At 40.3% G+C, this 24637-nt stretch overlaps 1 protein-coding gene across 1 annotated transcript in view; it reads right to left on the bottom strand.

The window, feature by feature from the left end:
- Positions 1 to 24637, bottom strand: part of TPH2 (tryptophan hydroxylase 2) — a 104356-nt gene that overhangs the window by 26941 nt on the left and 52778 nt on the right. Inside the window, exon 8 of the mRNA XM_015063626.3 lies at positions 13827 to 13953. Within this exon, the coding sequence (XP_014919112.2) occupies positions 13827 to 13953 (127 nt within the window). The remainder of the gene's footprint in view (positions 1 to 13826; positions 13954 to 24637) is intronic.

Below are 24637 nucleotides of genomic sequence, written 5' to 3'. Positions count from 1 at the left end.
CACTGTACTAAGCAGGTTTACAATGCATTATCTCATTAGTCCACAATAGCTCTGCAAGACTCAATGGTATTATCATTATTCTCATTTTAAAGATGAAGAGGGGCGCCTGGGTGGCTCGGTCAGTTAAGCATCTGACTGCAGCTCAGGTCATGATCTCTCAGTTTGTGGGTTCGAGCCCCACATTGGGCTCTGTGCTGACAGCACAGAGCCTGGAGCCTGTTTCAGATTCTGTGTCACCCTCTCTCTCTGCCCCTCCCCCACTCGTGCTCTGTCTCTCTCTCTCAAAAATAAACAAACATTAAAATAAAAAAAATCTTTTTAATTTTTTTTTAACGTTTATTTATTTTTGAGACAGAGAGAGACAGAGCATGAGTGGGGGAGGGTCAGAGAGAGAGAGGGAGACACAGAATCTGAAACAGGCTCCAGGCTCTGTGCTCTCAGCACAGAGCCCGACATGGGGCTCAAACTCACGGACCATGAGATCATGACCTGAGCCGAAGTCGGACGCTCAACCGACTGAGCCACCCAGGCGCCCCTAAAATAAAACAAATTTTTTAATAAAGAATCAGATCAAGTGCTATGGGGAAGGATACTTATGACTTTACCCAGAAAGAGAACAATAGGAGGGGTGGATATCAATTAGATAAAAGTAGTACTCACTAATAACGACAAGCTAATGCAAGATTAGAAAATAGAAAATTAAAATAGGTACAGAAACCAATTTTTAATTTAAAAAAAAAAGTGGCATCTGCTAACTTTTTTCTCCAAAATGAAAGAAAAAGGAAAAGCAAACAAAACTCATTAGCTACATATGATGTTCACTGGACCACTCTGCAGTGTACCTGGGTGAAAAGTCATAAGCCCTGTATCTCCAGAGCAATTCCAATTTATTCTTTCTTGTGTAGATGTAAAAGATACAGTCTCTCCTGACAGCACAAGTGTTTGATAAATGGGTGAACACCTCATTGCTCCTTTTCCAAAGCCAAGACTCCCTTTACCAAGCTCTTACTTGACATGCCAAAATGACTTTGGAAAAACAAGAAGGCTTTATACTAAGTGTTAATAGTGGTTATCACTGGTCTGATATTACAAATGATCTTTATATTCTTTTCCTTACTTATCCATTTTTTAAAAAAATTTTATACAATGACTATATGTCAGTTGTGTAACAAGGAGGAGAAACAAAGAGTTTTGGTAAAGACTTTTCAATAACAGAGTCCCCAAGTCACCCTGCGTCCACCCTCCCTTCCTTTCAGAGAGAATGGTTGTTTATGGACACTATAAAGGACAGACCGGCAGACCCTGAAAAATGATGAGGCCCCTGGGTGATTTATTCCTCCCCACCCTCCCAGCATTTCTTACTTACATCCAGTGTGGATTTAAGCCCTCAAATGACAGCATTTCCATTTTCTGGGAAACCTCTTCCCACTATGAAGTCCACTCATCAGAAATATTCCAGAAATGCCCATCCTTACAGTGACAAGCATATAAAACTCTAAGCAAATTACAATATTTCTAAGAGGGGAGCAAAGAGATGTTTAATCACCGTGTGTTCAGTCTCGTGTCGTGTTTCTCATTGTGCTTCCATTCATCGTGGTGGCTCATACTGTACAGCAATACATTTTACATCTACTAAATGTGTTCTGGGTTTTTATATCACAGTTCAGAAGAATAGCTTTGAAAATCCTTTTGACTCCTTTATTTGAAAACTACATTTGTGGAATGGGGTAATTAAATTCCTATAGTTTGATATAATATTACCTCTGCTATTCTAGCTCATAAAAAAAAAAAAAATTCCAACCATCTTCTCCCTGCTTTTGCTAGAAATGGAATTATACCATAGACATTTCTGTTAATACAAGTCTAAGATTTTGAGAGCCTACTCCATTGTAGTTAAACCAGAAAACTCCTTCTCTTGTACATCTTTATGGAAGTGAAAATGACTGCAGAAATCTTCCGTGCTTGATGAATGCACACTAGCTTACTTTGAGAAGAAAAAGTAAGAAGGGCTCAATGTCAGGGCTTTTGAATCACAGGAAGAAGTTATCTCTAGATGAAGAGCTAGATGATTTAGGGTCTTTAAATGACTCTAAAATTATTAAATCAATAATACAGAACCTTGGCTGCAGTTAGGATTTGTTGGGTAATGGTGAGATCGAGTACTACCATACCTGAGTATGAGGTAGATAATGACAAGCCACACATCACGGAAGTATTTCCTTTCATTTGCTCCTCGTTCAGCATCAGGTGGGAGGAGAATCTCCCAGTTTTAAAGAAGACATTTGAGGCCCAAAATGGTAATGTGATTTGTCTGAGAATACAAGTTTAGGAAGTAACAAAGCTGGTACTCATATAAAAAAGAGAAGAGATAAATGCTGGCAAGGATGTGAAGACAAGGGAACACTTTTGCCCTGTTAGAAGGAATGTAAATTGGTGTAGCCACTATGGAAAATAGTATGGAAAACTTCCTCAAAAAGTTAAAAATAGAGCTGCCATATGATTTAGCAATCCCACTTCTGTATATTCAAAAGGAATGCAAACAGAATATTAAAAAGATATCTACACTCCCATGTTTACTGTATTATTATCCAAAATAGCCAAGATACAGAAACAATGTAAGTGTCCATCAATGGATGAATGCATAGAGATGTGGTATTCATTCAATGCAGCCCTGAGGAAAAAGGAAATTCTGCCATTTGCAACAAAATGGATGGACCTGGAGGGCATTATGCTAAGTGAAATAAGTCAGACACAGAAAGACAAATACTGTACGATCTCACTTATATGTGGAATATAGAAAAGCCAAACTCTTAGGAACAGAGACTAGATTGGTGGTTACCAGGAGCTAGGGAGTGAGGGATATGGGGAGGTATTTGTCAAAGGGTACAAACGGCCAGTTGTAAGATGAATAACTTCTGGGGATCTTAATGTGCAGCATGATGATTAGAGTTAATAATACTGTATTATATACTTGAAAGTCACTAAGAGACTATATCTTCACAAAAAAGAAATGGTGATTCTGTGACACGTTGCAGGTATTAGCTAACTGATCAGACCACAATATATGAATATACCAATCAGTGCATTGTCCACCTTAAACTGCCACAACATATGTCAATCATATCTCAGGCAAGCTGGGGAAAGTGAAGAAAGCTGGAACTCAAGCCCACTGGACCAGCTTCGGGTTTAGGCCCTTTCCAGCACATCACACCACACCGCATACTGCCCACCAGACACCCCAAAAGCAGCTTCATCAAGTGCTGAGGGACTCCAGCGGCGGTGCTCCTGCATGAATAAAATTAAGTGGGCACAGAGCTCACTCGCAGCACAGAACGAATAGCTACCAAAGCAGCTCTATTTTTACGAGTCTCCAAATATCTAAAGTAAGTTGTTGAGCTTTTTTTCCCTCGTCTGCAGTTACACGATGGCTCTCTGAAGCCCCTAGGATACAATTTTAAATGACGAAGAAAGATTTGAGTTGCAAAAATACACAACTATTCTGGGTTACAAATGGATTTGTTTCTAACCATAGTGGGCAATGTACAGCTCACTTTTTTAATTCCAAATAACCGTGGTGTTCTCACCATAGCTGGCAAGGCACCTCATAATGGCAATATCATAAGTGAAACATACACAAACAGAGAGAGAAAATAGCCTTAGCTCTGATATCAAAGTTCTCAGAAGAGAGATGGTCAGAAGGAAGTGTGGTCTTAGAGCACCCAGGCAAAAAAAACACAAAGGGAAAACACTGAAAAAGTTAAGCTTCTATGGGGCTAGCTGAAGAAATGTAGCACCTTGTAGGTTCTACAATTTTTCTATATGCACAGAAGACATAAAAGTGAAAGTAATGAGTTGGAATAGATACTATTAACTTTTAATTAAGTTACTCAGAAATAATACACACGCTGGTCATCTGCCCAAACATCTCAATTAAGAATGTATAAAAGTGCATTCCTTCCAGCTTTTTGTCAGCTTTGTATCAAATGATCCAAACAGCTGAACTAGTTCAAAGACTCCGCATGGAATAAATAAGCCTGGGGCTTATTGCAAGCTTTCTGTAGAGATACTAAAATGGTCATTTTTAATGTCATCCATCTTCAGAAAGAACTAGAGCTGGGCGTAAGTCTTTTAAAAGCATACATAAGGGGCGCCTGGGTGGCTCAGTCGGTTGGGCGTCCGACTTCGGCTCAGGTCATGATCTCGCAGTCATGAGTTCAAGCCCCGCGTCGGGCTCTGTGCTGATCGCTCAGAGCCTGGGGCCTGTTTCAGATTCTGTGTCTCCCTCTCTCTCTGACCCTCACCCATTCATGCTCTGTCTCTCTCTGTCTCAAAAATAAATAAACGTAAAAAAAAAAATTTAAAAAAAAAAAAAAAAGCACACATAAGTTCCCCACTCTGAGCCAGGTAGACAAAGATGTGAGACCGGGAAACAAGCTAATGTCCTCCCACAGGCAGGAAAATATTAATTAGCAATTCATAAACTAAGGTTACCTTTACAATTACATTTCTAGTGTGAATTATAGTCGATTATTAGTTTAAGACTGACTACATTTCATTACTATTCTCAGCATGAGAAAGTCCTGGTTATAACTAGAAATTCAAGCACACTTGATTCATGACCATCAAAAGCCCCAATCAATGCAAACTCTTTTACTTGGAACCAATAAATTATTTGTTTTGATAAAATACAAACAGAACCTTATATTACTAATTTCCTGACAATCCTTTTGTAGAAAAAAAGTTAAGCTGGTGATCGGGTCTCTGTTCACAATGAATTCTCCCCTTTCAAAAATCATTCTAGATTTGTATCTCCTAAATTGTGTTCCTTGGAATATTAATAGCATAGGATGCTAACACGTGTTCCATAAAAAGAGACTTCTGCAATCATATAATGTACTTTCTTAATTCTTAAGTTCACTGTTTTTACATTTTAACATTATCTTACAAACAATATCAAAAATTTTGCTAACTAAATCTTTTTTCCCCTTTAGAACAAGCTATTGAATTAAGAGTATATTTTACAATCAATGGCATCTTAAAACAGGAAAACATGGTAAGTTTGGAGAAATAAGTTTTTTATCACCTGTCTCTACACATTATCACATTAGAGTCCCTGAAAAATCTCAGTACTTTAAAAAACAAAGCTGTTTTCTTTTTTTAACTCAATGTTTCCCAAATATATTTGCCCATAGATCCCTTCTTTTCTAGAACCCATAATAACATTTCATGAGACTAATGTTCTGGGAACATATTCTGGGAAAGAGTGTTTATTCTTTTATTACCATTGGCCAAGACTCTTCTCTCATCAGCTTTCCCAAGACCCAGTGACAGAAACCCTCAATCATGAAGTGAAGGTAAGTATGTGTCAGGGTCAACAGAACTGAATGGATGACCTAAAACTCTCTGTAGAGAGAAAATTCCAACTAGGCCAGAGGCCAATTTATTCTGCTTGGAAACATCTGAGGTGTATTCATACTGATTGCTTTCTCTTACAAATGGTGCACAGCTTTGTCTGTTGCAAATGCCTCCATGATGTGAGAAATGAATAGACTGAACAGAAACCATCTGCATGATGGGACACACCGTAGATGGGAAGCACCATTTGGTGAAAGGCACCCCTTTACATTTCCCAACATTGGGAAGGAAGCGAAATCGATATTTTTCTAGAACTGATTCCTAAATCCACTTAATCAGCAAGTTTCTGTTTATGCATTCCCATAAAATTGGATAATATAAGTCATGTGGTCAAAGAGCAAGCAGCAGGGGAGTTTAAGAGTAGACACTCAAAACAGAACCAATGACATGGCGCTCATAGATGCAAGCATTCATTTTCAGGCCCAGACTAAGTCCTAAATAAACTCATCTCATATTACACAATATTAATCTCCCAATACTCTATGAATCCAGCTTGTAGAAAAAAAGTATCAAAACATGGAAATAAGACTGGAAGATTACCATGTGTCTTTTGAATGAAACATTCAAGCATTGTCTAATAGGCCCACGGGCCTATCAGGTCAACTGACCCTCTTTGACTAACAGCATCAGCATTACCTGGGATCTTGTTAGAAATGCCAGATCTTGGGGCACCTGAGTGGCTCAGTTGGTTGAGTGTCCAACTCTTGGTTTTGGCTCAAGTCATGAACTCCCAGTTTCCTGAGTTTCAGCCCTGCGTCATTGATTCCCTGCTTGGGATTCTCTCTCTCTCAATTTCCCTCTCTCTCTGTCCCTCCCCTGCTCACATTGTCTCTGTCTCTCTCAAAATAAATAAATAAACTTAAAAAATTTTTAAGAAACAAAAACAAACAAACAAAACAATGCCAGATCTCAGGCCCCATGCTGGACCTACCTGACCAGAATCTGCCTTTTAACAACATCCCTAACTTATTTTATATACATTATGGTTTGAGCAGCATTAATCTAGGGAACGTAAGCTTTCCCGACTTCCTATTTACTACTCATTAGGGCCCAGACGTTGTGAAGTTAGATGGTAACTTGTGAAGATAGATAAATCGCAAGTTATTTTTGTCCACTAGACACGCAAATGATTTCTGCCTGGGAGAAAAGACAACCTCAAGGTTATGTAGTTTTTGCCCATAGAACACAAACGACTTTGCACCTTATTCCAGGTTCTTTCTTTCAGGGACGATATGGTCTCAGTCTCGCAAATTCTTCCTTGAGCTGCATTTATCATCCTGCTTTTCCCTCATTAATTAGTTAAATAAACTTTTGACATGTGCTCAGCCCACATGCATGGCAATCATGCTTGTAACTGTTTGCAGTTTAATTTAAAACCAGTCATCTCTCAACAGTGATAGGATACTTCCCTCTAGAGAACACTATTTTCTTAGGAAAAATAGTCAGCAAACGGTAATTAAGAACATCCACTATGACAAGAGATGAACCGAGCATGGGTTGGTCCCTCAAGAATGAGGGTAGGCCTAACATGTACTCTAACCTCAGATACAAGGGCTGGGGACTGAGAGCCTAGTTCTGTTTCAGTTTGCAGACATGGTTTGTAGCCAAAGAACAGTTTGTTTTATTTTAATTTCTGGATATGAAGGCCTTTAGATGTAATGTGCATTCTCCAGTTCTCCACAGGCTCCTACACTCCTTATTATCGTATATCAGGCTGTTTCACACCTGTTTGCTACCTCTCTGGCCCCTGAAGGCATTTAAGTTTACAACCCTTAAAGAAGACACTAATCTATTAAATCCACTTAAGCCAGCACTACAGTGGGAAATGGCTCGTCTCAAAATCATAGCACACTCCAAGCAGCCCTTACTGGGAATATTTTTGCGTATCTATCATGCACAGACCCCGGACAGCTATGATGAGTATAAAAAGAGTGCAGCTGCCAAAACCAGTGGCCTTATTCATTATCCACCAGAGGGCAAATTATTTACATGTATAACAATGCATTTGAAATACATTTACCAAGCATCATCATCAATTTCTTCAGATACAAAAGAGTTTCATTTAAATGGTTCTCAGAGCATAGAAACCACTGGCTACATAAACAGCAGAGATAGCTTCATTCTCAAAGCTAAGCATTATTAAAACGTCAAAATAAATATCATGTAGAAATATAGCAAGAAGAAGCAATATCACTATAGGCAAATAGCCTGGTCCCTCTGAAATCAGACCCAGAAGTTCAAAAGCAGCTTTGGATGAAACAGAATTTAGTGGTGGCCAATTAGTCCTACTGGACATTGTTTTCTTCCTTGGATGGATTTGTTGACAGCACATCACAGAAAGTTATTAAGTGTCTGCTTTTACTCCCTATTTCCTAAGTGCTTAAATTCACTAAACAAGGAAAAGCAGGCACTATATAAACAGAGTCATTAATAATATAAATCTCACCTAGAGTAAAAGAATAATATGGCCTGTCTCATTGTGCTGCATAAATAGTGATTTCTGTGGTTTTCCATTTGTCCTCTCTATGGATTTTTCTCCTTTGGTACATCTCATCTCTCATTTTACTCCAGTACATCTTCAGGGGACTTAATGGGAACAACTTTGAGGAAATCAGCTAATAACATGTCCATTTCTCATCTGGACAGTTAAGAGGCCTCCCAACCAACACTATTCCCCCTACCACTGGACTTTTTACACCTCCCAGTGAGGCCGTAGTCAGCCCTTAATCTCTTAGTCTTTGCAACTGGGTCATTAAATTGGGCTTTTAGCTACAGTATATGGCTTGAGAGTCATTAATATGCATGTTATCCAATAGGTTATGTATTCCAGGGTTTACTTTGAAATGGCCTGGCCAGAATCTGTTCTTTCTTTCAAAACCACCTTCCAGCAGTTTCCCATTCACTTTGTTTCTGACTGAGAGATGCATTATGGTTTCTAAAGTCAACAGCAGTTTTAGGAGCATTTCAGGGAAAATCTCCTTCCCTAGCCTCCTCACACTGTGAGTCTCTCCCCCATACTCCCCACAGCACGCAGGAAAAGCTTTCCAAATTTCTCTTTGGTCTGCGAAACACTTTTTTCTTTTTCTTAAATGTTTATTAAATGTTTATATTTATTTATTTTGAGGGGGGAGGGGCAGAGAGAGAGGGGGAGAGAGCGAATCCCAAGTAGGCTCCACACTGTCAGTGCAGAGCCTGACATGGGGCTCGATCTCACGAATGGAGAAATCATGACCTGAGCCAAGATCAAGGGTCAGATGTTCAACCAACTGAGTGCCCCTGTGAAACACTTTTCAGAGTAGATGGGTAGAGTCTATAAAGCTGGAAGGAACTGGAATCACAAGGCTTGTGAGAGGCAGGAAATCAAAGGGAGCTGGGGTGGGGGCACATGCAATATGAGAAAAAGAGAAATGAGTAGATCAGACAAAACCATGGTGAGTTCCCCCCTCCACTCCCCCCACCCCACCAACTCTCCACTGCATTTAGAAGAGGTTCAAAATCTTTGTGTTAAAGTCTTTTGCAAGTTTTACTCTCTTGGGTTTTGTTTTGTTTTGTTTTGTTTTGTTTTGTTTTGTTTTGTTTTGTTTTTAACTGTCAAAGCTACTGCAAGATTCCAGGCAGGATTCTTGGCTCCCTTGGGGGACACTTGATCCTCCTTAACCTGTCACCAGCTACTTCCTACATAGAAATGAACCTGTCTTATGTGAAATTTAAGAAACACAACGGATGAACATAGGGGAAGGGAAAGAAAAATAAAAACAGAAAGGGAGGCAAATCATAAGAGACTTTTTTTTTTATTTTTTTTAAACGTTTATTTATTTTTGAGACAGGGAGAGACAGAGCATGAACAGGGGAGGGTCAGAGAGAGGGAGACACAGAATATGAAGCAGGCTCCAGGCTCTGAGCTGTCAGCACAGAGCCCGACGCGGGGCTAGAACTCACGGACCACAAGATCATGACCTGAGCCGGTCGGCCGCCCAACCGACTGAGCCACCCAGGCGCCCCAGAGACTCTTAAATACAGAGAATAAACTGAGGGTTGCTAGAGGGGAGGTAGGGGGTATGGGCTAGATGGGTGATGGACACTAAGGAGGGCACTTGTGATGAGCACTGGGTGTTGTATATAAGTGATGAATCACTAAACTCTACTCCTGAAACCATTACTACACTACATGTCAACTCACTTGGATTTAAATAAAAATGTTTTTTGAAAAGAAGAAGAAATGAAACTGCTGGCCTCTGCTCCCAGTTCTGAACCCCAGTCTCCACCACTGAATTCAGAACTCAAACGCATTTGGAAGCTTCACCTTAAATCCACTTCTTCGGCATACCTTCTCACATATATTAATAAAAGCTCACACTGACTCTGGATTTTCATACTTTTGTGGATGAAAGGTCAAAATCTCCTTGATGCAAGTATACCTTTTTGTCTTTTTCTTATTCCTACCTCATGGTACCTAGGATTCTTTAGCCATTTAAAGACTAACTATTGATTGGCTTTTGCAGAAGTACATGTATATTCCAGGAAAAAGGCAATGAAAAAATGAGAGAGAGAAACATGATTAATGACCCAATGATCTCTAACAGACGGAAGCATTTTTAGCTGTTGGACCTAAGGCAATCATAGCCAAGGGTATTAGAATCATGCTAAGGAATGTAAGTTCCAAAAGAAAACATATTCATCCTATAAATTTACTGGTCCTAGTATAATAGGTTTCAAGATACAAGTATTCAAGTATTCATTTTTTTCCTTGCAAATTAAGTATAGAAACAAAAAATAATGCTCCCCCCAAAGATGTCCTGCCCTAATCCCTAGAAAGTATTACGTTTGCAGATATCATTAAGAATATGGACCATGAAATGGTGACATTATTGTGAATTATCCAGCAGGGCCCAATCTAATCACATAAGTCCTTAAAAACAAAACACCTTTCCCAGCTTCAGTCAGTGAAGAGAGATGTGGCAATGGCAGAGAGATCAGAGAGTTGCAACGTTGCTGGCTTTGAAGACAAAGGAAGAGGTCCATGAGCCAAGGAATGCAAGCAACCTCTAGATACTCGAAAAAGCAAAGAAACAGATTCTCCCCTGGGGCCTCCAGAGAGGAGCACAGCCCTGTTGACACCTTAATTTTATTTTCTTTAATGTTTACTTATTTTTTGAGAGAGCAAGCAAAAGCATGGGGGAGGGGCAGAGAGAGGGAAAGAGAGAGAATCCCAAGCAGGCTCTGTGCTGTCAGCCAACACAGGGCTTGATCCCATGAACCGTGAGATCATGAGCTGAGCCAAAATCAAGAGTTGGTCGCCTAACCACCTGAGCCACCCAGGCATCCCAACACTTTAATTTTAGCTCAATGAGAATTGTGTCAAATTTCTAAGCTTAATGAAACTGTAAGATAACAAATTTGTGTTGTTTTAAGTCATATGTAATTTGTTAACAGTAGTGATAGATATCTAATACAAAAGGCAATCCTTGTTTTCAGCATGGCCCTGCAATCTGGTGAGCAGGCATTCCCTGCTGGGTCCCCAAATCAGAGAGATTTCTTATTCTGGCTGAAACTGTCCCTCAGGTCCCCCCCCCTTTCCCCCTTTGCAACTTGGCTGACTTTTTCATCTTTCAGGACCCAGTACAAACTTTCTCTCCTCTGAAAAATCTTAGTTTTACCTATACAGGCTACAAATTTCCCAAACATGAGGACCATGTTATATTCTTGGTGAATGTTAGTTTGAACGATGGACTTAATTAATTATCACTTTATGGAGTGTAAAAATAAAAGCCAACAAACCTACTTTTTTGTTACTGCTTTTAAAAAAGAAATAAGATCACTCACTAGGATCTACCTACATTCACATCCATGCAGCCCTACCTTATTCCTTCCCGTCCTCTCTTTGGACACACACAGAGCCTGGCAGAGTTGAATCCCAATTTGTGATTGTTCAGAGTCAGACAAATAAGCAGTACATTCATCCCTGATGAAGAGTACAAGTTATAGGGGGTTAAAGGCTGAAACCAGGAAAATTTCAAGGGAAATCTTCCAGGCACGGAAAAAGTTCTAAAACGTGGAGTTTAAAGACAGAGCCAAGGTTTGAGAATTAAATAACAGAACTCAGTGGTGTGGTGGTTTTAAAACATGTCTACAAACACTCTGACACTCCTTTCTTCCAAAGGTGGAGACTAATCTCCTTCCCCTTCAACGTGGGCTGGAGTGAGTCCCTTCTAACGAACATAATATGGCTGACATGAGCAACATGTGATCAAGTCAGAGAAGTCATTACAACTTCCTCCCCACATCGATCTCTCTCTTTCTCCTCCTCCCCCTCCCCCATTACTTGCTCTAGAGAAAGTGACTTGCCAATAGCCACATGAGTGAACTCTCTTGGCAGAAGATTCCCAAATCTTCACATAACTGCAGCCCCAGCCCACATCTTGACAGCAACCACAGGAGCGTCCTTGAGCCAGAACCACTCGGCTAAGATGCTCCCGAATTCCCAAACACCAACTATGAGATGACAAATGTTCGCTGTTTCAAGCCACTAAGTTTTGGAGTTATTTATTATGCAGTAATAGATAGCCAATATACATGAGATACATTCCCTAGGGCAGAGGTTGCAAATTGGAAGTTCAGATCCTGATTCTGTCTACAAATATATTTTCCTCAGCTCACAATGTTTTTTATGAGCCAAAATCTTAAAATCATTTAAATTCATTTAGAAATCTAGATTTCCAATCTCTCTCAAAAATTTGGAGAACTGGCAACACAAAGCCTGCACTCCTGTCTGGCAGCTGCCAGTGAAAACTGAGGACCTGCCTTCGGCAGTAGGCTCTAATGGGTTTACTGAAGCCCCCACTGACCCCACTAATTATTCATCTCTACATTGACACTAACAGCATGGCTTTTGCACTGCTGCTTCTCTTATTAGAAAAACATTTCTCATTTCTTATATCTCTATGAAAACTAGGAAACAAAAGATGAACTGAAAGGGCCAGTTGTCTTAAGAAATGTAGGAGGGGCACCTGGATGGCTCGGTCAGTTAAACGTCCAATTCTTGATTTCAGCTCAGGTCATGATCTCACAGTCATGAGTAACAGCCTGGCATCGGGCTCCGTGCTCAGTGTGGAGCCTGCTTAAGATTCTCTCATGGGGTGCCTGGGTGGCTCAGTAGGTTAAGTGTCCAACTTAGGCTCAGGTCATGATCTCACAATTTGTGGGTTCGAGCCCTGCGTTGGGCTCTGTGCTGACAGCTCAGAGCCTGAAGCCTGCTTTGGATTCTGTGTTTCCCTCTCTCTCTGTTCCTCCCCTACTCGCAGTCTGTGTGTGTCTCTCTCTCAAAAATAAATAAAGGTTAAAAAAAAAATGTAAGATTCTTTCTCCCTCTGTTCCTCCTGTGCTTGCTCACACACACGTGCTTCTCTCTCTCTCTCTCTCTCTCTCACTCTCTCTCTCTCTCTCTCTCTCTCTCAAAACCAAAAAACTTTTTTGAAAAGAAAAGAAATCTAGAGCATGTATTTCCTAGTAGGAGTGAAGAATATCCCTACATGCCTGATCTGACATCAATGTGTATCTATACCAAATACACACAACTTAAGCTTCCATTTTTAATTCCTCTGATAGCTTTGTTCATTTAGGCAAATGGACTGGCCCCTGTGTAAGTGAGTGTGCTAAAGTTGTTCTTTCTTACCCTGGTCTCTTCGAAATGGGGTTAAGGTAAGGTAGATATGCTTGCTAGATTTGCATCTTAAAGGAAGCCACCAACATGACATTTTTCCTCTCATATTGCTTGTTTTGAGAAAAATACCTTGTTGAGAACATAGTAACTATTAAATCTTTCTCTGGTTTTGTACTTATAATAATTGTTTAGCCTAAGCTTCTCATGGCTGTCTCAAATTGTGTCTGACCACACCCATATTCACTAATCAGTGATAACCTCAAGTACAACCCCTACTTTTTCATAAATGCATAACTTTTAGTATTCCTAATGTTTCTAGGGAAAAAAACATTGAACTAGAACAGAAGTCAACGAATTTCAGCACACAAGCCAAATGTGGCCCACTGCCAGCTTTTATAAGTAAAGTTTTATTGGAACACAGCCACCATTCACTCATTTACATACTGCCTCTGGCTACTTTTGCATCACAGTGACTTAACTGAGTAGTTGTGACAGAGACCTTATGAGCTGCGAGCCTAAAATATTTACTCTCTAGCCACTCCTTGAACAAGAAGGATAAAATATAAACATCTTAATGGCTGATAAGCTAAGAACACATTGTACATCAAAGGAACACAACACAGTAATCACTGAAGTCACCATGCCTTCTCCATAATATTTGCCTTGTAATCATCATGAATGACTCTAAAGCTTTGTTTACCTTACAAATGGATATAAATAGAACAGTTTTTTTCATTGAAAAAGAACTCACGGTGGCTAGTTTCTGAACATCTTCATCTGATGCTCCCAGAGATGCCAGGCCTATTTCTTGTGAAAACTGAGCAAACTTAGGATCCGCGAGTAGTGGAACATGTCCCAGGAGTTCATGACATGTATCTCTGACAAGAAAAACATCATAAAAATATGTTATACAGGAAGTCCAAACTGTCACTGGTAGAACAAGACTTAAAATCCTAAATAGAACCTTGTTACTATGATCAATTACCGTTACCAAATTTCATCAGTTCTAAAACTTTTTATCACCTTTTAACATCTCTGAAATCCAGCCACACCTCACAATTCATGGCATCTTAAATTGTGTGATATACGATATTTTTAATAAGTTGATAGCAACTACTATTTTCAAGTGCTTGCCATATGCCAACCACATGGGAAGTGTTTTATGACAAATACTGTCTCTTTTAACCCTCAAGGGAAAGTTAGAGAATTAAAGTAACTTCTTAGTGCAAAAGCCTATAGAGCAGGGATGGGCAACCTACAGTCACAGGCCAATCTAGCCCACTCCCTGTTTTCGTAAATAAAGTTTAATTGGAACACAGCCATGCCCATTCATTTATGTATTGTCTGTGGCTCCTTTAGACTAGAACGGCAGAGTTGAGTAGTTGTGACTGAGACCAGATGGCCCATGAAGCCTAAAATATTTACTAGCTGGCCCTTCACAGACAAAGTTTGCTGTAAGGATAAAGCCAAAATTTTAATCCAGCTTGTGGTGATTTCTAAACTGTTGCTTTTAACACTTAAGTTGCACCGCCTGCCATGTTACACTTTGCGGACAGCAGAAAACAGCAGAGGGATTATATTGTCATCATCAAAGTGACTTTTCCCATAAAGAACTTATCTGCCTATTACACAGGCAACTCCCTTGAGCCTGCACGTTGGAAAACCTTCCCAGTCCTCTGCTTTGGGCAGCCTGAACTAGGTAATAATAGAAGCTTAGGTCTGTTCTCATTTGCCTGAGCTTCCATTTGGAGCCAAATGATCAGGCAAAGGCAAGTATGTGTCACAGTGAAGCAAGGCAGATGCCTTCCTGAGTCATTGCCACGAATCACACACTGTTCCCTGATACCAAGCTATATTAGAATGAATTCTCCTACGACTCTCTGGAAATGGATCGAGAAGCTGCAATACTTAATTTTCTTGATGAAAAGTAATTAGCCAGGTAGTCTTTGAAAGATGTTTCCTGACTTCACCTGGCCTCCTCTGAAGTGTATCACTTTCAATAGGTGCTAAAATATAAATGCCAGGTGCTACCACTATTATCATAAGTATAAAGTACATTGGGTGGTTACATGGTTGAAGCAAGTGAATGGTGGTCAAGGGTACAAGACTGATGCCCATATAAAACAGATGGCATTACTCAGTCAAAAAATCTTGTTCCCACTACTCAAACCACATCCCCAGCCTTGGCTAGCCACTTCACAGATACGTCAGGTTGAAAGGGTAGCCAAAGGAGAATGTGTAGATGGGATACTAAAAGAAATTCCCAATTTATTCCCTATCAGCTGTGTGCCAATAGCTTTCTTTTTACACAGAACTGGATTTGTGGAAAAGAAAGATGGCAGTTACTCTCCACTCATATTATTTAAGGCAGAGAATCAGACTCATTGGATTCTAGGGAATAAGGAGAATTCAAATATTATCTGAGCCCTTCATTTGACCTATAAAGAAATTAAAAAGAGAAGGGAAAAAAGAAAGCTAACATATTCTGAGCTCCTATTATGTGTTGGGTACTGTACTAAATGCTCTTGTATCATATTAATTTATCTATACTTACAAAGAAGACTTATTATTGCCATTTGATAAATGGGGAAACTAAAATTCATGTAAATTTAACTATCTTTCCAAGGTCACAGTCTCAATAAAAGACAAGATTTGAAATCAAATTCCTCCAACTTAAACAGCTGTCCTCTTTCTGCTCTGTTGTTTTAACTGGAAGATGTGGAGTAAATGAGAAGGGATGGTTGAGGGGGCACAGCTTACGTGGTTGGGAGAGAGCTTAACCAAGTTGGTTAGCACAAGTGCAAATGTAGTCAGTATGTTGTGAATCTCTTTTCCTGCCACCCAGTGGCCCTCCATTCCTTGAGGAGAATTTTTAAGAATATCTATCTTAAGATGAGTCCTATCTAAAACCAATTCAGTCAGACTCTCTGGGATAGACCAGAGTATCTGCATTATTCTAAAGGCGCTGAAGGTGCTAAGAAGGCACAGCCAAGGTGGAGACCCGCTGTCAGAAAGATGATGCTCTGGAGCTCTACTAGCAGGCTTCAAGCAGCAAGGACATGAAACTAACACTCAATGTGATTATGTAATCTTGAGCTGCTCAAATTTAATTCCACTGAAAAGACATCATAATACTGAGGAATAATGAAAGGTGGTGAAAAATAGTTCACTAGGTAGTTAATCACTTCTTCACGTGCATTTGATTCAGTTAAAGGTCTAAAAGTTCTATGCTGGGAGTGGACCCTATAGACGTGCTCCTGTTTTTTTAAAAGGCCATGCAGGGGCACCTGGATGGTTCAGTCGGTTGGGCATCTGACTTCAGCTCAGGTCATGATCTCGTGGTCTGTGGGTTCGTGCCCCATTTCTGGCTCTGTGCTGACAGCTCAGAGCCTGGAGCCTGTTTTGGATTCTGTGTCTCCCTCTCTCTCTGCCCCTCCCTAGCTTGCACTCTATTTCTCTCTCTTTCTCTCTGTCTCTCTCAAAAATAAGCATTAAAAAAAAATTAATGAAAGGCCATGCAGTCTGCACTGGTGTTGGAATTAGGATTGAGTGGCCCACCATGGATAAATCTGAATAACTCCATTGTAGCCTATAATGTAAATACTAAAGCACCCCTCCCTATCCAGGCAGAAAAGATGACAATAATAATTCCAAAACTAGACCAGATGTCAAACTGTGGGGAAGTACTGAAGGTGACATAAACAAACAAGGTAAGCAGAAACTAAAATAGTGATTATTGTGACCAATGCATATTGAATGCTTACTATGGGACAGGTACTGCGAGAAGGCTGCTGCAGAGGACAGTCTTCTATCTACCTAGGTACTAATGGAATTCAAAAACATGAAGATAGAAGCAAAAGTGAAAAGTTGGCAACTACAAAGGAAAAAAGAAGGAAAACACTAAGATCCAAAGACATTAAGGAGTCAATTCCCTATAATAAAAAAGGAACTAACGCCTAGATTTTAAGTTAAGGTGTCATTATCAGAAACCTATAATTCTCAGCCACCTTAAGAACCTTTAATCGCATTGCAATGACAAGGTAATCCAACTATATGGAGAAGAGGATAAAAGAAATAAATCTGACAGAAAGAAATCATACAATATGGCAGAATACACTATTTCCTTAAGAAGGAAAGCCTGAAGCAAGATGTCTAACAGAATTACTAATGGAGCGTGAGAGATGCCCTCTGCCCTGTGATAAGTAGAAATGATTTGTGTTGTATCTCAGTAGTCTGTGTCTTCTTCTCAGCTCTGTGTCCACACAGAGACCCTGAGAAAGACCTGCAGCTCAGATTCCTGAGCAAGTGTGCATGCAGCATGGACAATATGGACAGCAAGTCCACTTCTCATTGAGCCAAGGCTCTGCACACCCATATTTCAAGACCAGAAACAAGCTTATTGTCGTTCATGACTTTGGTGCAACATTCTCAGAAATTAACACCAGATCATTCCCTATCCCAGTCTTTGGCTTAGATGTGCAGTGTAGACAAAGGTAACAGAAGTGCCCAGAAACTCTTCAAGCAAACAACAAAGGGATTTTTAATGTTACTAATAAAAGCAATTACTTAGCTTTGAAAAATTGACATTTTTTTTAGTTTCTTTGACACCAAAGGATCTAGAAGCTTGGATTGACTATGATTTTTAGAGGCTGAAAACTGTTACAGACTGTTGGGAGTCTGAGGGAAAAGGCTGAGCTTTGTCTCCAACCGTTGTATTAATTAGGTTCCGTTGGGCTGAAATCATGCCATTTCGCCCTATTTTACAAAGTACAACAGTGATTCTGTCCTGCATATAACATAGTTCACGATCCCTCCATTGGTTGTATCGTCCACAGCCGAACCCCTGAGTATCTAATTATGAACAGGGTTCCAAGGTGAGTCCACAACTATTGCCTTATCACAACAGATCTCTCTAAAAAGATTCAATTATTTGGCTATAATTGCACCTGTCAGCACATGCTGCCTCCAATCTCTACATCGGCAAACTTTTCTCTTTTTAACTCACATCCCTTTGATGCATTTTCGCCTGAATAATGCTTTTCAGAAGGCTTTTCACAAAAGCGCTCTGTTCACTGGAAATGTAGGACCTTTCAAAACTGTTAACACTGTAAAACATCATGTCTCCTTTTGAAAAAAAAAAAAAAAAGGAAAAAGAAAAGCTAGAGCTGATATCAGACTCTAAACTTTTGCTGCTCTAAATTGGAATCTTCTCTGATAAGCCCTGTTAGGAGGATTCTAAAGCCTGTTGAAATGGGCCCACAAAGGGGCCTGGGCAAAGTGCCTCAGGGGAATTCTTAAATCATTCTAAGAAAGTTGCGATCATCTTGCTACGGGGAAATAAGGGTCCTGGTTGTTAAGTTCACATTCAAAATGAGTCTGGCATTTTTCTCCTCTTATCAGTTTTCAAAGCTGACTCCTCACGCTACATGTTGAACAACTCCTTTTTATTTCTGCTGTAAATTAAAGCCTTTAGGACGCAGTGAGCCAGCATCCAACATTTGCTTCCCATCCCAAATCAGTGCATCTGTCTTTTAAACCATATTTCTATAGTTTTTGTTTGTTCTAAATGACACAGAAGCCAACGCTTTAGCTAAATCATGAAGGGAAGGAAAGCAAGATGAGTGGGCGGGGTGAGGAGTTTGCACTGGTGAAATGGTGCGGGAGGATGAGCTGGGAGGCAAAATTGGGTATCTTTTTCAGCTTTCACACAACATTTGGTGGGTGAGTGCAAGTAATCTGGGATAACACCCCGGGACATGTTGAAAAGGGGGTGACTTGGTTTGTTTTTACTGCACCCAGGAGATGATAACAGGACTTCATTTGGTATCGAGGCAATTTTCCTTCAGTGATCTCCTTGGAGCCAAATACGGAATTCCTTTGGTTTAGATTTAAAATAGCATACTGTAAAATCTGGCCCAGATAAAATTTTAGGCAGCCCTTATGATCACTCCCTCTTCTATCTCTATTGCAGTATAGATAAATAGATACGTGGCCTTCTTTCTGTGAAGCTGAGCACTTGGATATTGCCCTAGAGGAAATCTTTACTTTTTTCCCCCTAGGAATCATCAGGAAGGCCACCAATGTTACTCTTCTTCACTACAATTCTTTTGAGACCGACAGAACATATTATAGTTATCTTTTTTGAAATTTTGTTCAAGAAGCATTTATTGTATGCCTGTTATGTACCAAGTACTATGCTCGGAAGTGAGGTTTAAAAGTAAATAAGACATAATCCTAGAATAACTCTTAGAAAGCCACCTTACGGTTCCATAAAAGGGCAAACAGCAAGTACTAACTTTCCTGATCCAGTGAAAGACACAGTTTGCAGCTCTTACTTACACGTACCATAAAAGGGTTGCAAGGGAAACTATTGATATGTCTTTAGTTCCCCCATCATCTCAGATATTTCTTATTCCTTGAAAAAATAAGGAATTTTGAATTCTTTCTCTGCCCCCTCCCCAAATTTCACTAAATATTAAGGACACAGTATAACATAATGGTTAAAAGTATATACTCTGAAGTCAGACCCAAGTCCATTTCCCACATTCCTGCATAGGCAAATGACTTATAGCAGTTCTGTGCAATAGGACTTTCTGCAGTGCTGGAAATATTCTTTATCTGCATTGTCCAGTATGGTAGCTACTTGAAATGTGGCTAACACTACTGAGGAACTAAATTTATAGTTATTTAATTTTAATAAATTTAAATAGCCATGTCTCTACCACATTGGACAGCACAGATGGACTGTTTGCTCATCTTTTAGAATGGAGATTATATGGGTCCCTATCTCATGGAGTTCTTGAACAAGGATTAAGATAACCCATTGAAAACATTATTTCCCAACAAGTTATGTATCATTAATCATATTACATTAAATTATACTTACACCTACATCTGTACCTCAGCAAGTTTTGCCCTTTCGGAAGATATTTTATCACTTAAACAAGATCTAGTAATCCTCTCCAAGACAGATGTCATGCCATGTTCGTCTTGGGGCACCTGGCACATAATAGATACTTGATAAGTGCTATTTCAACTCAACTGAATGGAGTGGTGATGATGGGGCTCTCCGGCTCCATAAAGAGGTAAATCCAAGTGGCTCACAAGTACAGTTTTCCTAATTTCCAGTGTAGCATAAGGGCATTGAACTAGGTCTTGGTTTTGCTATTTCCTAGTTGTAGAGCCACAGGGAAACGACCTGACTTCTTTGAACTTTGGATTTGCCACCTGTAAAATGATGACAGCCCTGCCTCCCTCATAAAAATGAGTGGAATCATCCCAACAGAACATGTGTGGGAAATGTAGATCCCTTTTTCCTTCTCTTTGGTGGTGGTGGCTTTTGTACAGGTCAATAGATGTAACTCTCTGCACAGCAGTGAAGAGGTATGACCAGTGGTTACGTCTTCCCTGCCTAATAATTTCAATCACTTTGAATTTCTTCTTCTGAACTTGCAATTTAAAAATGCAAATATTCCTGAAAAAAAATTCTCCCAGGCCATCTCAGTCTTCCACACCTGAAGGTGCATAAATGAGTTTCTCCTTGACTACATGGCACTGAGGGAACATGAATTGTGGCTCAGGTGTGGCATTAGGCAAACTTTGGAGGTGGGTAGGAAGGAATCCTGCTTTGAATCCACTAATATATATTTATATATATTTGAAGGCTTTACCCCAAGTCACAACGGATAACAGCCTAAAAGAACAGAAACAGAGCTCCAGCAGACACTTAGGTACAGTTTGGTTTCAAAATGCACAGGCTTTAAATAATGTATAGGACTTTTTATTTTTCATGGAATATCTATTGTTAGAGTGCTTGGGGCACTTGAGACAAAAGGCTCTATAAAAAGTCTTAGGGTATTTTTGCTTTTAGGCACCTCACAAAACTAGACCCAATTTTATGATTGAAAACTTGGGAGTCCAGGCTTAAGGAACATACGTGGCCTTGTAACTAAGCTGGAATTTTAGGAGACCTGTCAGCCTCCCCAGGAATTTAAGAGGTACCAAGAAAGAGTGGACCTATTTGGTATTTATATAAAGCTTTTCTTCTCTGCAAAGATCAAAGCATTATTTCATTATCCCTCACACAGAGAGGTTAAGTGGCTGCCTACAGTCATGTGGAGAGCTGATAGTGGGGCCAGGATTTCAGGTGCTGCAGCCCCTAGGTCCTTCCACCTGAGGAGACAAACACAGCAGCCTTCTAGCTGCATTTCCACACCGTAGTGAAGCACTATCCCCTTCCCCTCCCCCTTCCTGGTGAAAGAGGAAACGTCTCCTCCTGATAAATAGGGCAGGCTCTGGCCCTGTGAAGATCAAAGGAGAGGGTGGGATTCTAACAAAGACTGGTAGCCCAACCGACCAAAGACTGGAGAGGACCTGCATAGCTCCAGATCATCCAAAAGGCACATACAGCAGTTAAGGTTCTGGCACCAAATTAAAGTAAGATTGTTACTCTCAACTATGTCCTATAAAATTGGTGATTAGAAAACCAAGAAAGAAGCTATTCAATGTCATATGCAGAAGTTTCGAGTTTCCCTGTTTAATGGTGCTGTTTAACGTAGAATACTGGCTGATCTCACAGAAGCTGACGCTATAAGTCTACTTGAGTTCAAATCCTGACTACCCACTTACCAGCTATGTGACCTTGAGCAAGTTACCTAACCTTTCTGTGCCTCAGTTTCCTCATTTGGAAACTCAGAATAATAACAGTAACAACTCAGAAGGTTGTTGCATTAAATGAGTTCATCCACATACAATACTTAAAATCGTGCCTCGTACATAATAGTCAATAAATATATACTTGTTAATAGTAAAAAATATTATTGCTTCTGCTACTACAGATGTTGTTGTTGAAATTACCTGTTACTACAGACAGACAATGACAATATTTTCAGGTCTTGGGGCCTCTAATGTCTTAACTAGCCCTGGGAATACCCCAAACCAAACTTGCCCTGAAGCGGAAGATGGCTGCTTTGCTGAGGGTGTGAGCTCTGGGTTCAAATGCAAGAAAAGGAGGCCAGATGGGATTGGCTTTCTGAGAATGTGCCATTTCCTGAGAACACAGAATGCTTCTGTGTAATCCTGAACAGCAACAATGATAATAGCACCGTGGAGAAAGCCAGTTGGCTAGGCAGGAAGCTTGGCTCTGCGCTCCAGGCTCCTATGGGAAAGAGCAGGTTTAAGCTAAAGAGAGTTCATAGGAATGAAGGTTAAACTCTATAAAGTTCTGGCTTATCTTCCCAGCTCTGCGGTAAGACCTTGCCCGGACTCGCCTTCAGCAAGTCCCGATATTAAAAAACACCCACAACAGTCAGGGCTTAAGTCAGACAAGTTCACATGCCCAGAATCTCTCAGATGGCAGCAAGGAGGGAAAATTGAGAAGGGAAAGATCCTATTTTCCTCTCATTACAGACCTAGTGAGAGGCATCTGTTAGATCAGGAGAGGAGCAGCCAACCTTTCTTATAAATGTGAAAACCTACGTCTTTACCTACTGATGCTATCACTTAACAAATGAGGATTAATGTCTGAGCCACAAGGAAAGAAAATAAATGGCATCTTCTGCCAGTTTTAGAGAGGGTTCTGTTGTTCTAATAAGCAAAGGCTAAGCATAAAACTCATTCACTTTACTTAGAAACAGATGAAAAATACTGTCAGAAATAATTCACTTTTATTTTTCTTATAAAATTGAAACACAGCAGTAATTATAAGAAAAATCACCTGACTGCAAAGCCTTTTTAAAACTTTAAAACAGTTATATTTAAAGATAACATTAATTGCCCCTAAAATGTTCAATGTGACAAGAGAGAATTTCCTCAACGCGAATGCATTTAGTTGTATTATAGCAATAGACATCGCAATATTTGTCAGTGGTGTCATGAATTATTTCCTAATGGTGGAAGTTCGCCCTGTGATTTGAAAAGTGGCCTACCAGGAGAGAGCAGAAGAAGATACACCCACATCAGTACGTGCCGAATAATCAATCATCCCAGCGCAGCTCTGAGTCAGGAACTCCCTCACTGAATAAGCTTATACTATGCTGTGCCAAGTATATTTTTTGCTAGTATGTTAAGCCCAACATCTGAAAATAAAATAGAATGAATATTTTAAATGTTTTCACTAAAACATTTTTAAAAGGCATTTCTGATACAAAATTGCATTATTACTTCGGTAATAGTTCTTCTGGAAAGACAGATATTGTACTGGCTTGACCTCAAAAAATTGATGTCAGAGAATGTACATTTATATTTAAAATTCCTGGTTGCTCCTCCCTGAGAAATAGACAAGGGGTAGAGGGCATGTGCTATGGATGTGTATTTCAACACTGCCCTGGCAATGTTTTAAGTTTCAAAGGGCATCCAGTACAGTACCATGAGGCCTCGGCCACCTCTGTTCAGAAATCTAGATCGGGGTGGGTTTGGCCTATGTTGAGGAGAACTAGTCCAGACTATACAGGAGTGAGTGAGTGAGTGAATGAGTGAGTGTGTTTGTGTGCATGTAGCCTTAGAAAATAGGGTTTTCTTGCCCTATCCTTCTTCACTTCTGAGATTTCAGTCAATCCACACAGCTTCTGAAGGAAAGCATGAAATTTGGCCCCAGAAGAATATGGTTTTCTTGAGCTATATATATTTTTTTAAATATTTATTTATTTTTGAGAGAGACAGAGCACGAGCAGAGAAGGGACAGAGAGAGAGGGAAACAAAGAATCCAAAGCAGGCTCCAGGCTCTGAACTGTCAGCACAGAGCCCGACACTGGGCTGGAACTCATGAACCTCAAGATCATGACCTGAGCTGAAGTCGGATGCTTAACCAACTGAGCCCCAGGCATCCTGAACTATATTTCTTATTAAAGAGCTCTGCATTTCTGAGGAGCCTGGGTGGCTCCGTTGGTTGACCTTCTGACTCTTGATTCAGCTCAGGTCATGATCCCAGGGTCGTAAGATCAAGCCCTGCATCGGGCTCCATGCCCTGCTTAAGAATCAATCTCTCGGGGCGCCTGTGTGGCTCAGTCAGTTGGGTGGCCAACTTCGGCTCAGGTCATGATCTTGCAGTCTGTGAGTTTGAGTCCCGCGTCGGGCTCTGTGCTGACAGCTCAGAGCCTGGAGCCTGTTTCAGATTCTGTGTCTCCCTCTCTCTGACCCTCCCCCATTCATGCTCTGTCTCTCTCTGTCTCAAAAATAAATAAACGTTAAAAAAAAATTTTTTTTTAAAAAAGAATCAATCTCTCAATCTCTCTCTGTCTCTCTCTCTCTCTCTCTCTCTCTCTTCCCCCCCCCCCATCTACCCCTCTCCTCCACTCATGCTCTTGCTAAAATTAAAAATTAAAAATTAAAAAAAAGAGCTCTGGGGTGCCTGGGTGGTTCAGTCAGTTAAACGTCCGACTCTTGACTTCTGCTCAGGTCATGATCTGATGGTTCACGATGGAGCCCCACATCAGGCTCCATGCTGACAGTGAAGAGCCTGTTTGGGATTCTCTCTCTCCCTCTCTCTCTCTGCCCCTCCCCACTCATGCACACGTGCTCACTCACTCTCTCAAAATAAATAAATTTAAAAAAAATAGAGCTCTG

The sequence above is a fragment of the Acinonyx jubatus genome, chromosome B4 (genome assembly GCF_027475565.1).
Source record: "Acinonyx jubatus isolate Ajub_Pintada_27869175 chromosome B4, VMU_Ajub_asm_v1.0, whole genome shotgun sequence".
Taxonomy (NCBI): domain Eukaryota; kingdom Metazoa; phylum Chordata; class Mammalia; order Carnivora; family Felidae; genus Acinonyx; species Acinonyx jubatus.
Note: the sequence above shows the minus strand (reverse complement) of the source record. Positions and strands in the feature narration are given on the sequence as shown.